This window comes from Octodon degus, unplaced genomic scaffold, assembly GCF_000260255.1.
Source record: "Octodon degus isolate 3935 unplaced genomic scaffold, OctDeg1.0 scaffold00006, whole genome shotgun sequence".
Taxonomy (NCBI): Eukaryota; Metazoa; Chordata; class Mammalia; order Rodentia; family Octodontidae; genus Octodon; species Octodon degus.
In genome coordinates this window covers 29,326,868-29,342,126 of record NW_004524582.1, presented here as the reverse complement: position 1 = coordinate 29,342,126, position 15,259 = coordinate 29,326,868, and the positions used below count along the sequence as shown (strand labels likewise).

Below are 15,259 nucleotides of genomic sequence, written 5' to 3'. Positions count from 1 at the left end.
GCAGCACAGCATGCCTGGGGTTCCAGGGCTGGCACAGCATGAGGTACTGGGGATTGAATCCAGATCCTTGAGCTTAGACTGCCATATCACATCCCCAGCTCCCTGGCTGACTTTAAACAAAGCATCTTAACAATGAGTTTAGTAAACAGAGCCAAGTGGCAAGTGGAAATGAACCTCAAACACAGTGTGAAAACACGCATGAGCCACCTGCCTGTGAACCTTCCTTCAGGAAACTGTCTAGTGCTGAAAGCGCAGAATGCACCTTCCACCTTTGGTGCTGTAGGAGATGCAAACACAGCCTACACGGGGACAGGAGCCACCCGACTGCCACACGCTTGGCCAGCCGGAGCCTACCTCAGACACAAGTGCCCAGCATATCCATGACCCAGCAGGCCTTCCTGGGTGGTTCTGCCAGTCCCAGACCAAAGGATCCTTAGTTTTTAATCTAGCTGATCCCCTAGAGCCTCCTGGAATAAATGGGGAGACAGTTCGAAGGTGACTGTATTATAGGGACATCAGCTGGCTGACTGTTAAGGGGCTGGCCCTGTTGGGAAGAGGTGCTCGCAGGGGTGGGGCCTCATGGGAAGAGGCAGTCGCAGGGTTGTGGCCTGGAAGGGCTCATCCCCCCTGCCCCGCCCTCCCTTCTCTCTGCCTCCTGTGCCCCATGTCGTGAGCAGCTTTGCTCCACCAGGCCCCTCCACCACACTGCTGCCTTGGATGAGGGACTGATGAGGGACTGAAGTGATGCACAGCAAACGTCTTCCTTTGAGCTGTGGGTGTCCTACACTGTTCCCGCCAGGAGGAAAGGGACTGAGGCAGTATATACCACTGGTCTTATCTGCAGAACAGCTGGAGCAGTTCTTTGTTCTTTCAGTTCCATCTTACAAACAAGGAAGCGGCCACGGAGGCAGATGGACTCTCTCTCCAGTTGCCAGCTCCAGCTACTGCACCAGCGCCCACACATGATGTCTCGGTTTGGTTCTCACGGTTCTGCAGTCTGGGACTTGGGCTCAGGGCGACGGCGCATCCGGGCCTTGTGGGGAGTCTGAGTCTGGGTGGCAGGCGCCACCTTCTCACTGTGTTCTCAGCACCCACCCTCCCCCGACACCTGGCTACAGCCTTACCCGATTATGGCCTCTCTTTACGACTTCATTCAGCCATAATCACCCCCAAATGCCCTGGCTCCGTGCAGGTCCCTGTAAAGTTAGGGACCCAGTCTGCCAATTCACGGAAGCACACATGGGCCCTTGGTGGCCTCAGAGCTGGGACTGGAACCCAGGAGATCAGACCTCCGAGCCAAGCCTCCCTGGGGCCCGTGGTGGACAGTGCGCCACCCTCCTTCTCTGGAGTGATTTTCCTTTCTCGTTCTACTTTGCCGTGTTTGTCTGAAGCCCAAGAGAGCAGAGCAGCTTCACTACAGAGCAGGTGGCCACGCTGTGCTTGACAGCTCAGCTCCGCGTATCAGAGCGGGGGAGCTCGAGTCACTCATTCTTCCAGGCAGAACTGTCAGGAGAAGGAAGCTGTGTGGGGCCAGTGTGGAGGAGCAGCAGAGGAAGGGGGTGAGGAGCGAGGGCGGAGCTTCCACACACGCATGCCATATTTCATCCACACATGCAGAAGAGGTGAGTGGGTAATGACTACATGTGTGTGTCCTTGTCCTGCCCTGGGGGCCTTCCTCAGGGTCCAGGAGGCAAGGAGATGCCAGAAGGGGGGGTCCACACAGGGAGGAGTTGGGGCGTGATGGGCTACAGGAAAGCCCAAGCCAAAGAGTTAGGACTGTGGGCTTTGAGGCCAGAAGGGCTGGCATCAGGTCCCATCACCTCCACATAGAAGGGGGTGACTTAGTTGCCCCATTTGCAAAATGGGGATAATGATAATAGTAGGTTAGCAGTGGAGAAATAATGAGTCTGTGAAGAGGATTAGAAAAGAAAAGTAAGGCTGGCATGGTGGTAGAGCCCTGTAACCCCAGCACTCTTGAGAGGCTGACCCAGGAAGATCCCAAGTTAAAGCTCAGGCAGGGCACCTTTGGGATTTAGTGAGACTGTCTCACTAAGGGGGAGCATGGTAGGTAGGTCAGTGGGAAGGTCCGAGTTCAACCCCCAGTGTCACAAAGGAAAAAGAAAGTTAAATGTGACCATACCAAACCCAGGACATGTTAGCATTGTTTTCTGCAATGCTGAGAATGGCAGGGTGGCAGGTGGCCCTGAGTCTGACCCTGAGCTCAGCTGAGGCAGGCAAGGTCATGAGCAGAGGGACAAGCAGGGTTGGCATGGACAGAATGGTGGGCAGCACCATTCTGAGCACGTGGCCAGAACAGACTTCCCTTGGTTTCTCCTGGAAGTAGCTCCAAAACTCCCCGTGGAGAGCCGCTCCCCTCTCGGTCTGTTCATGAGCCCAGGGTCCACCCTCCTGTTGCCTCATCTACAGGCGCAGCAGGGGCACCTGACCCAGTGTGGCCAGCCACACCTCAGCCTCTGTTGGGGCTGCTCGGTGATAACAGGGTCACCTGGAGTCCTGGCTACAGAAACAAACAGACCTAACACTGGGACAGCAGGCAGGGACCAGGTCAGCTGAGCTTCCAGACTCCTGCCTTGTAAGTGCAAGACATTACCATGCGTGCTTGGGCGAGGGGTCAGCTTCCTTCTCTATAACTAAATCCTGGGCATACAGGGCGTGAAGACCTCATACTGACCAGGGGCCAGTGAACCCCCTTCAACATATTGCTTGAAGGGCTGTTGTCTGGCCATCTATCTGCCTGCCTACCATCCGTCTGTCTGTCTGTCTCGCCATCCATCTATGCATCCATCCATCCACCCATCCAGCAACCAATCCATTTATCCATTCATCCCACCACTGATCCATTGATTGACCCAGCCATCCACCTACCATTAGTGTGTCCAGTTATCTAACCCATTTACCATCTATCCTTTATCTGCCATCTATATATTTATCACAAATTTATTATCACCCAGTCTAGTCTCATATAGATACACACACATGCCTGCAGTGAATAGTATTTTCATCTACAGAAAACACACTTCCACATCACTTTTTTTAATCCTCAAAATGGCCCTCCCAGTGAGGGTATTCCTGTGCCCATGACAAGTGAGGACAGACCCAGAGAGCTTGGGCCGTGCCTCCAAGACCAAGCAGTGACGGGCTTCTTGTCCTGCTTATGGTGGGCATTCAGTATCTCTAGGATCAGCATTGATGGAGGATTTTCTTACAGAGCCAGCAGCCAAGTAACAAAAGGCACTTGTCACTAATGTGTTGGTGACCCTGCCCGAGTGTCCGCGAGCTCTGCCTGTGCGTGCCTGGTCTCCTTGTCCGCTCTAAGGAGTTTGTCTTAGAAAGGCACCGCGTGGAGGCCGGGGCTGGGCATGCACACTGGCAAGGCAGCCAGGAGCAGCCTCGGCGACCCAGACGTGTGGAGCAGTTAGGCAGCTCCTTGTCTCATCTGCAGGAGAAGGTTACCAGCCATTGGCAACAACCTAAAGCATCAGCGATGACAAGCGAGGGCTCCCACCAGACGGTTAACTGAGAAAGATCACTATCGATTGCTGTGCATGTTCTTTATATCCATGACATACAGTCAAGATAGCCGTCCTGGATAGCAAAATCATGGCTTATCATGGACATAAGTACGTATGAGTAAAGGAAACTGGAAAGAACTGCAGTCTCGAGTGGAGCGCAGGCGCGGTGCGATTCTGGCTCTCTGCTTCCTTACGAATTTTCTCTTCTGTGTTTTGCAATGAATGGATGTTAGCGTTCTGATTAGAAATGTGTTGTTTTTAATTTTCTTGTCCAGCTATCAAAATAGTAAGGTTGCTTCCCCCAAGTGATGAACGTTTTGGGTAAGTTTTCGTTCTGATCCAGACTCTGCTGCCCCATATCCTGGAATTTTCCAGGTGGAAACGCCAAGTTTGGGCATACACCATGCACACCTTGGTTTCGAGACAGAAAAATCTGTGCCCCCTCTCATTTTCTAACCACAGAGGCTCAAGGTGCCTCTGGGTGGGGAGCGTGTCAACCTCACGGGAAGCAGGAGGAAGAAGGACACGGAAGGTGCTGCGCCCCCCACCCCTGCCTCACTGCCAGGGCGTGCACAGTGTGGCTGCAGGAGCCTCTCTGGCCTCCTTCGCTCCAGAAGCCAGTCCTCATCCTCCCTGTCAGTGTAGCTTGAGAAACCAAAAGAGCTACCCCCTCCCCCGCTGGACGCTGCACTCCACCCCCCGCTGGATGCCGCACTCCACCCACAGAGCAAAGCACCAGGAAGCAGCGCGGCTCTCCAGGAACAGATGTTTCCTAGTGGACAGGAAAGCCAGCACTCTGGGTGCTCAGTGGCGGAGGTATGCTGGGCTCACGAGACCAAGGCGGGCAGTGGGGGAGGCTCCCCCGGCCTGCTTGGGCCCAGCCTCCTGTCCTGGGGTCCTGCGCTTCAGCATGGGTTCCTCACGTCATTCCAGCACACTAAGAGACAGAGGCAGGAGGATGGAGAGTCCCAGCCCAGCCAAATTAGCAAGACCCTGTCTCAAAATAAAAGAAGGTTCTGGAATGTGGATTCCAACAGGCCTGAGGGCCCGATTCAGAACCTCAAATTCAGCACACCCGTGCTGGGCTGTCCCTCGGCATGGAGGGAAGTTCAGGTTTCCAGTTGTCCTTGCGACCCACACAGCGGAAGTGACCTTCTGAAGAGCTGAACCCCCTTCCAAGTCACCATCTGCCACTATCCTGTTACATGGCATGTATTTTCTCAGTTACACAAAACCTTCTCTGCTAAATGCACTTTCCACGCAGACCCCCCAGGTCAGAGGTCAGAGGGGAAAGGAACACGAAACCCAGAGCTGAGCACTTGGGCGGAAAGCATGCTCAGGGCCGCGGAAACGAGGCGTCCACATCATCCCTACCCTCAGCCCAAAGCTCCCTGCCTGGGCGCCCCTCGCGGCGCAGCCACTCACCACAGGTTGACCAGGAACGGGTGCTCCAGTGCCTGCATGACCTGCAGCTCCCGGAGCACGTTGCGCACCTCGTCGCGCTCGATGCTCTTCTGCTTGTTCATGTACTTCATGGCGTACATCTTCTTTGTGTCACGCTTCTGCACGATGCACACCTGGGCAGCAGGAGGAGAGAAGCACTTCACACCCGGGCTGTGGCTGTGCCGCGCTCCTGGGAGCCGAGGGGCTCCCTGCGTCTGGACAGCATGGAGGGCCCAGCGTCACCCTTTGGAAGACGCTTACGCTAAGCATCAGCAGCTCTGCTGGGGGGCAGGTTCAGGAGTGGGAAGCCCCAGCCCTGACCCGGGCGGCTGGCAGCCCAGGAGGAAGGTGGACATGGACCCCAGTGACAGCGGCCCTGGAACCCGCAGGCACACACTCTGCTGCAGCCCCTGTCCCAAGGACTGTGGCCCTGGGACATCCATGTGCTTGTGTGCTGCAAACCCTGTCTCTGCCCGAGTGACTCCTGCACCCTCCCCCCTTAGCACACACCTGCCTGGGCTCTGTCTCTGCTCTGCCTAGGGTCACTCTATTGCCATTAGAGCCCACTTCGTAGCCCAAGCAATGGACCCACACAGCCAGAAACTCCCTGTCCTCATCCCAAACCCAGGACTAAAAGGATAAGGAGGAGGGGAAGTCAAAGGCCCCTGACATGTGAGTATGCCTGCCTGGCGCAGAGCAGGCCCAGCTCCTCCTCTCAGGCCTTCCTCCTGCTCCTTCCCTCGCCCCTGCCTGCTTCACCTAAAGGTTTGTCTCCTCTCCTTGCCTTGGAGCCTCCTTCTGGGAAAGCCACCACAGCCCTGTGCAGTGTGCACCCGACTGCAGGCTGGCACTGACAACTATGATTAACCTGTCACCTGTGAGTGACAAACACCTCTGTCCTTGCTCCAGGGAGGGAGCCCTGGTGTAATGATGAAGCTGCCATGTTCACTCAAGCCTCTGTGCTACAGGGCAGGACTCAAACCCATAACCATGCCTGAAGAGTGAGTCCCTGGGCAAGGTGGGACAGGCTGGCTGAGATGGGTCTGCCCAGGACCCAGTGCAGAAGGGGAGCCTGAAGCCAGGAAGGGGCAGGGCAAGGGGGTGCAACCCAGGAGGCACAGGGCTTGGGCAGGTGCCTCAAAGAGTCACGCTAGGCTGGGGACATACGCGGGCTACATGGCCTGGAACAAGATGAGGGAGGAGGACCAAATAGGATCGGATTGGATCAGATCTTCCAACAGCATGGTGAGGGGAAGTGTCACCTCCCTCAGTGCCACAGGCACTGAAGGCACAGAAGACTCTGGGGGCCGAAAGTCCACATTCAAGGTGTGGGCAGAGCAGCTCCCAGAGCGTGTCAGAGGTGACACCTGGCTCCTCCGCTCTGAGTCTGTCTGGGGTCCCCTTCACCTCTCTCTATCAGAACACCAATCACAGTAGCTGGGGTGCACTTAATCTCAGATGGCCCTTCCTAAATCATTACATTCGCATAGAACCTCAGCTTCAGTAACCTGAGGTCAGCTATGGCCTGCAGCATTGAATTGAAAATTTCAGGGACGAATACCTGATAAGTTATAAAATGTAAGTACCACAGAGAAATTCCATGTTGTCCCATGCTACCCACCTCCCCAGGGGGGGTGTTGTAGGACACCCAGGATTGTCTCTCTGGCAGGGTAACCATTCTGCATATGCTACCCACATGATAATCACTTGGCAGCCCTCCCTGTGGCCAAAAAGACTGTGGTGGGGTCTCAGTGCCTGGGTCCACATAGCCCTCCCACAGTATCCTGAAGCTGTGTCGCTTCCTTCATTTTGTGCCATCTTGTAGCATCACACATAAGCTGAGCAGAGGACCGTAAATTATATTGAAAGAGAAAAAGAAAGAGATCACATTTGAATGGCTGGTATTACAGTAACTGTTAGGGTGTATTGCTATTGTTGCTAAACCCTGACTGAGCCTGATTTATAAATTAAACTCTGATATTGGGATGGATGTACAGGACAAATATAGTATAGGTAGAGCTTGGTCCTATTTGAGGTCTCAGGCATCTACGGTGGTCCCAGAACACTGCACCTCCAAAGAAGAGCAGGTTCTAGGATTTTAGGAAGGTTCCCATGTGGAGGCCACCATTCAGCTAGAACGGGCACTACTGCCACCCCTACCCTACAGATAAAGGGGCCCAGTCCTTGCTGCAGGCTCAAGCCAGAAGGCCAGGCTCCCTGCCGTCCTGGAAAGAGGGCCCTGGAGGACCTGCGCAGGAAGGCAGCGCGCAGGGTGCTTGGTCGAGAGCTCAGGTTTTCTCTTGGCTCCATGGTTCCTCCTCTGCTGGAGGTCAGGCCCATGGAAGCTCTGACGTGCTGCAAATCTACGGGGACAAACACCAGGCAGAGCAGTGAGCCGGAACCTGGCTCCAGCTCTGCTCCTCCTGGAACCGAGTTAGACCCACCCTGCACCGGGGTGAAGCTAAGGCAGAGCAGGAGGTCGACAGATGTCAGCAGAGTTCAACAGCACACGTCACGAGACCTCCAGAAGCGCCTGCCAGTACAGTCTGCGCGTGAGGGCAGGTCTGCGGACTTCGCAGGCCAGTGAACTGGAAAACAGGGAAGAAACACAGGCAGGCCAAGGCGCCGTGGGCAAAGGAACCTGGGACAGTGGGTATCCAGGCTGAATTCCGGAGAATGGGCCCACACATGAAGGCACACAGGAGAGGAGAACAAGGCCCGGCCGGAGCGCTCATCTCCCTCGTTTCTGCCATGTTCTCTCAGGCCTCAAGACCTCGATGCCAACTCATCTCACTGTGCAGAGCCACTGAGGCTGGGATTAGAGTTGTGTGCTATCCAGGGAAAGACACCAAGATGCTCATGGCTTCCGGAGGGCAGAGACTGCCAAAGGGGAGAAGGGCACTCGTCACCGCTCCAAGATGGCTTAGCACTTGGAGCAGACTCTCAGAATTAAATTCAGTTCTGGATCCTGGGAGATGGAGAGGCTAATGCAAACCAAAAGGGCTGGTGAGTGTGATGCACGGAGTGGGACCACGTCTGGCAGCAAGATGGAGGCAGAGAGACGTTTGAACTCTGGGCACACTCCAACTGACACTCCCTCTGCTGTGTGACTGTGGGAAAGTGCCCCACCCTCTCTGGGCCTCCGCCTGTTCTTCAGAGCTTTTGCTCTTCACCAAGGGAGAACAGAGTGAGAAGTCAGCAGACTGCAGCCTGGCAGGGGCCTCGCAGAATCCACAGAATGTGTCCCCACCTCTCCCTGACCTCAGACCGCTGCTTCCAGAACAGGGAGAAATGGATGTCACCTCACCAGGTATTCTGTAATGGCCCAAATAGACTCCTTTGAGACAAAATACCAGAGAAGCACTTTGGAGGAAGGGAGTGTTATCTTGGCTCACGGCTTTGGGGGGTTCAGTCCATGGCCAGCTGGCTCCTTGCTTTAGGCCTGTGGTTAGGCAGAGCTCATGTAGGAAGATGTGGTGGAGCAAGCAGGGGGGCCGGGAAGCAGAGAGACAGCAGGAGAGTTGGAGCTGAAGGGCTGGGACAGGACTCAGTCCCCAAGGCCAAACCCCATGGCTCACTCCCTTCATCAGACCCCACTTCCTATTTCTGTCACCTGCAATGTCATCATCACATTATGAATCCACCCATGGTGGGTCCACCACTGAAGTCTTCCGCTCACTGCTCCACACCCCATCAGCTGGAGACCCAGATCTAGTCCGTGAGTCTGAGAGACATTCATTCCAAACCATAATGAAATTCGGATTGAAATAGGGACCCTCTCTGTGGCTGCTGTGAAGAGTCACACCTTGCCTGGGACACAGTGACCTGATACATGGTCAAACTGGATTCTGGCCTGAGTGTCAGGGCCCTCTTAGAAGAGAGGGACACTTTCGCAAGAGAGGTGCTCTTTGAGGAAGGCATCAACAGTAGGAGCTTCCGCTGTGGCCCTGTGGCTGTGTTCCAGTAGCCCCTGCAAGTTTACACCGCTGGCTTTCATTCTGAAGGTGCTGGGGAGTCATTACAAGGGCTTGTACATAGAGCTGAGGTTACAACTGTGAACCAGCAAAGGAAGGAAAGAACCAACATACAAACAGCACCGAGAACTTGATTCACAGAAGAAGCTCTTTCTGTCGGCAGAGGGAGAGAGACTGGGGACAATTATAAGCGGTAACCATGTGTTTTATAAATAAACTCAAGCACACACGCATGCACGCACACACACCGAAGTCACTGTGTCAGAAATGTCAGCACAAGTGTGGGAAACCAGGCACCACGAGGGACAGAGGCTGAAAGTCCCTTGAGAGGGCCTGGGACAGTTCCTGAGCTGGACAGAGGGGGTGTCACTGAGCAAATGCTGAGATGTAAAGGAGCAGCGGTGGCTGTGGCACATCACCGGCCCAGCTGCTGCTCGGAAGTGGCCACAACACGCCTGCATTGCCTGTGATATTTGGCTCTTAATAAAGTGCCCTGCAGGTGCCAGCAAATTCCTCTTCAGTATGCCTGCAGCCAAACATGACCTAATTAATAGCAAATGAATAAATATTTCATTAGAAAGAAATGGATTCCATCCTTCATAAAGCTGTCTGCAAGAACAATATTGGCTTCCCAGGCAAGTGTCGTCTTTTAAGAATTCTACACTCATACTTGCGCAGGAGTTGCAGCCAACTCGAGACTCCCTGAAGACGGGCACCTTGCGGGGGTCCCATGACGGGCCAGGCTTCTCGGCTAGAGCTCACTGGCCATTGTGCTGTGAGTTCATTAGCTCATGTCGTTTCCTGAGAAAAGCAATCACATTCTGAGCCCCTGCTTGTGCCATGCCCAGTTCTGGCACTGGGCAAATGTCGGCTGCCATGTGCCTGTCGCAGCAATGCTACCACCCCGGGGCCTCCGCCCGTGCCAACTTTCCCTCTGGGGATTCCTCCTCAGCAGTGAGGACTCAGCCCAAATGTCTCTCATCAGTGTGTCAAGCTGTCTCCAAACAACCAGCCCTGTGGCATCAGGCATGACATCCAGCTGCCTGTCACTGTCATGGAATGGACACAGTTGTCGATCTGCCCAGCACAGATGCGAACTGAACAGCCCACTGTGCCCCCACTGGGCTGGCACCAGACACTTGAGACAGGAAGTAAATTCCAAAAGAATTAAGTTTTTAAGTGGAGAAAAGCCCAACATGCCAAGCACTTGTGAACTCTTACACTGAGGACCACTTGTGTGAGGCCTCACCCGGCTCAGTTCCCAATGAGTCTGAGGCAGTCGGACACCCGGGGGTCTGGCATGAATGGTGTCCCCCCATCCACTTGGGTCTACACACAGTAGTGGAAGCGAGCAGCCTGGCATACAGAATGGTTGCCTCGTGACACACATGGGGATGGGGCAGCAGTTGTCCTTGTGCAGCAGGAGGCATCGTGGACCTCGTCTCCTTTCCTGACAGCTCGAGCTTGGCTTTATCCTCACATTTCCTTCGAGGGAGGTCAAGAGCCATCGTCCTGTAACCCCAGGCCACCTCTGGCTGGCTGTCATGCCAACCGCGTCTGGCTAGCACGCAGACACACATTAGTGCAGTGTTGCATCTGATCTTCTGCAGCTTCTGAAGAGGGTGTCCGCTTGCTCGCGCACAGTCCGCTCCTTGCAGCATCTGCCAGAGCTGCGCTTTGCCCTTCATATGATCCGGCTCTGTGGACGCCCAAGGCCACACCCACTGGGCCACTTCCTGGGACTCTTCTCCTGGCTCAGCCACTGCCAGGGGTGGAGGGTGGAGAGGGCGAGTGTGGGAGGGATCAGCACGAGAAACCATGCCCCTCGGTCTCAACTGACAGTCACCTAGGCATTAGGCGTCCAGTGATTTAATTCTTCTCTATATAGTCATTTACATTACATGTATTAGATATGTTATGTAGGTCATATTCATATACATATGTGTATACACGGACTATGTATGCAGGAGCACACACACCACATACACACACTTCAGGAAAAGCAAACCCTGTATAAATGCTTCCATACTAAATTCCTGAGACATCATGAGATGAACACGAGTTCCCTTTGGCCTCCACAGTCGCCAGAGGTGCTCCACGTGGTGGTCGGAGCAGTCAGACGTTGATCAGCAGGCGGCCTGCTGCCTGGTAGGCTGGGGCCTGGAGATCGCTGCACACGCACTTCCAATTTCTTCCGTAAGGGCCAGCAGTGTAGTGGGTTTCCTGGGATGAGTACGACATCCTCTAGGTCCCCCACAGGAGGGCAACATCAACTGTTGAAAAAAGTCATACTATTTTTCTTTTCCTGATTGTGTAAACATTTTGGTGGCCTTTGTATAGATAAATCAGTATACAGGGGCATGCATGCATGTATAGATGTGTCATGTGACCAACACACAGGAAACCCTTAAATTTGCAAAATTTATCACATTAAAAGAGACACAGGCATTCCTCTTGCTCAAGTCCTTCCCTTGGCTTTTAGCGCATCCATCCCACGGTTCTGGCCGCTTTCTGCAGCAGTTCCGGGCGTGCTCCCTCCTGAGTACCTTTATAAGAGGTGACAAAAATCCGGGGGAGGCTGCCGCTGGGTGACATCCCACGGAAAAGCAGGCTTGCACAGCACGAGGCCACGCCTCATCCACCTTATTCACGGGGTCTGCCCTGCTCTTTACCAAAGTCAAAATAATCATGAAAAGTAGAGTTTTAAAATGATTTGGAACATGGCAGCAACCATGGCCATTCTAAGGGGGAGGATTAATGACAACGTACCCTTGCATATAAATTTTAAATGGAAACAGTCGCTGTAGTCTTTGATCACCCTCATGCGTACGTGTGTGCACATATGTGTGCACTCTGCTGGGCATGTATGCTATGGCTCTAATCCAAACCATGACTCCACAGGGTCCAGATACAAAGTCACGGGCCCCAGGGGACAGCACCGTTAACCCATGGTGTCCTATGGGAGGCCTTTGGGTCGCTGGGGACAGTGCTGGAGAAGAGGACTGGGCTCTGAGTCTCTCTGTGTCCCGGACTGGAGAAGTGACTTCCGGCTCCAATACATACTACTGTCACAGTCCGCTGCCCCAACCAGAGGCCATATCCATGAGGCTTTCCCAGCCTGGACTTAGCCCTTGAAGTATATGCACTGGATAAACCTTTTCTCTCCCTAAACAGCCTGCCTTGGGTGTTTTGTTCTAGGAATGGGAAGCTGACTAACACAGCCTGTGCATGTGGACATGTGATCTGTACACTAGGCGTGTTTCTCACAGGGTATATCTTGAATGTAAATGTTAAAGCTCTCAAGCTTAGCTTCGGGAGGAATCCAAGCCAAGCCGGTCATCAGCAGGGCCAGAAGCAGGAGAGGCCAATGCGGTGCTGAGGGTCTTGCCTTAAGGGAGCAGGCATTTAGGTATGGCACCTCAACATGGACCCTCACCCACAGGGCTCCGTTTCCCCACCCACCTGACACCTGTCTCCAGGTCTTTGTCTAAAAACACTTTTCCTTCTATAGCTAGATCTTCAGCTTCTCCAGTTGTGAGAACAATGACCACCAACCAACACAGAGCTCTTTTCTTATCTCACGTGATACACAGGGGAACAGCAGAAGCCTTTCCTCTCTGACTGATGGAAGAGCCCTGGGTGGCAGAGCTAGGACCACACAGCACCCTCTGGCCTAGCCTGTGCCTCTCCTATCACATGCCCACTGCAGTGGGTGAGAGACAGCCTGCACCCACACGGAGCAGAAGAGATGCTCTCCAGGAAAGGAGAAAGCTGCTGCCCGGCTAAGGAAGGGCATGCTTGCGCTGGGGAGATAGCTTGGCAGTCTAAGTGCTTGCCTGGCAAGTGCAAGGACCCAAGTTCAATCCCCAGTACCACATGCTGTGCTGGCCCTGGAACCCCAGGTGCACTGTGCCAGCCCTGAAACCAGGCATGGTGGTGTGCACCTGTAATCCCAGCATGGGGAGGCCGAGACAGGAGGATCACTATGAATCCGAGCTGCATAACAAGACCCTGTACCAAATACATACATACATATATACATATATACATTTATTTTTTAAAAGAAAGGAGTAAATGGTACAACATTTGAGCTACTACAAATGCTAGTACACGTTGAGCTATTACAAGATACTTATCAGAATAGTTTATGCTAAAAATATTAACACCATATGTTGACAAAGAATGAAACAAATGTGATTTTTCTTCTCTTACCATACTATAGATTGAACCTAGGGCTTTCCCGCTGAGCTATAGCCTCAGATTTATTTTCTACTTTGAGACAGAATCTTCCTAAATTGCTCCGGCTAGGCTTGCAATTGCATCCTCTTGCCTCTGGAGAATGCAATGCTTCAACCACAATGTAAACTCAAAGGGCTGTACAATGCACATGCAAACCTCCTCCGTGATGGAGAAATGCCAGGCCTATTTGCCTAAGAAAAATAAAATTGTACATTTAAAAAAAAAAAGTCTTCCACAAAGTCTAAAGTTTCATAGCAAATTCAGACAAAATAGTACAGTTAGGACAGTCTGGGAGCCTGTCACGAAATCATGATGAGAATGGATTGATAAACTGTGCACTATTAATAAAACGGGATCCTGATCACTGATAGGACGAGGAGGTACTGACACTCAGCAGTGTGCGTGAGCCTCGGAAGCTCAAAGAATACGACGACGTGCTTCCTTCCCAGCAACATTCAGAACTGGCAAATCCGACCGACAGCGGAAGGGATGGTCAAGCCGGGGAAGGGCTGTAACTGGAAAGAGCCAAGAAGGGGCTTTTAATACTCTATCCTAGTAGGGATTCAGGATGCCCAGGCAATGCACATCTCAAAACTCAAAATATGTGCATTTTACTGTATGCACATTTTACATCATATGAAAAACTATAAGCAAATCTCTATGCCTAAATATTTACAGGGAAGCACGCAGATAGTTTCAGTTTGCTATGAGACCTAACAAACTGCACTGACAGATGGGTAGAGGACAGAGAGGTATGTTGTAGGCTTGGCAAAATGCTAGTTGGAGATCATACATAGTAGATATAGGTGTTTACTACAAAATGTTTTGAACTTCACTGTATGCTTACAAATTTTCATACTGAACTGATACAGCGCAGGCAACACCTGGTTCAAATTTGTAACCTCAGAACCTAAAATAGGATCAGGAGGAAATTTGCCCTATGTTGGATGGATGGATGGACAGATGGATACATACATGGATGGATGAATAAATGTAAGAATGAGCAAACATATTTTACCCAATTTTAATCAAATCCACAAACTTCCAATAACTAGAGAAGACAGATTCAGAGGCAGCATAAGACAAGACTACTGTGGTACCAAGAATGATCATGTTTCCAGGAAGAATGAGAGTCATGCAAGGCCATGAGCCTTGCAAGACCTTGTTCCAAACCACTGTTTATCAGCAGTGACAGATGTCAGCTAGGAAAGATATTCTGGGAATTTTAATGCACACCACAGCCCTGCCTGACCCAGTGCCGCATTATCGTACAAACACATGCCTTTGCAACAGGAATTCCCATGACACATACTTCAAAACAGCACATCCAGTAAAAGTCCGTGCTTCCTCCCGTGCCACTGCCCAGGGGCAGAAGTACCCCAGGGAATGAGAGGTCACTGGTGCTGGGTCTCAGCATGACATTCGTGTCAGGCACTCTCCTCCCCCATCTCACTTGCTTCTCATCACAGCCTATGCAGAAGACAGGGCACGCCCCCTTCATAGGTGACACTTAGACTCAAAGAGAGGCTCACCCCACACCAGTCAGCATCTGTGCCCCAACGAGCTGCTATCCAACCTGTCCCAGACTACCTCCCCCTTGCAGTGACCAGGCTGGCAGACACTCAAAAGAAATCCTTGCTGCCCAAAGATACTGTGTGGGGATGAGTCACTGCCTGTGAGCACTGACTCATCAGCAGCTCTTGGAAGTCCCTGTGCTGAGGAACCCTAACCAGCAGGTGGGTGGAAAAGGTACAGTTCAGATGAAGACCTGGCTTCAAGGGAGAGGGAAATTGCAGTCACCCCTGCACGCTGGCATGAATTTACAGTGGGTGTCCAGAGGCAAATTACCCATCTTCTTTGGAATTGCGCTGGTGCAGGATGAAGACATCATGCACTATGGAGGGTCGGGACAGAAGTAAGGCCTCGTTGGCAGCTGTGGGCACATCTGGGGCCCCAATGGGAGGGGGATGGGGATACTGGGCAGAGCTGAGACAACTGCAAATCTGAGGACTCTGGTTCTGACATACACTGCTGTGTCTCTGGACTCTGGAATAGGGAACAGGAATGGAA

General features: G+C 52.7%; 1 protein-coding gene across 1 annotated transcript in view; it reads right to left on the bottom strand.

Annotated features, from left to right (window-relative positions):
- Stk32b (serine/threonine kinase 32B) overlaps positions 1-15,259 on the bottom strand; it is a 331,961-nt gene that overhangs the window by 223,035 nt on the left and 93,667 nt on the right. The window contains exon 3 of the mRNA XM_004624576.2: positions 4,959-5,110. Within this exon, the coding sequence (XP_004624633.1) occupies positions 4,959-5,110 (152 nt within the window). The remainder of the gene's footprint in view (positions 1-4,958; positions 5,111-15,259) is intronic.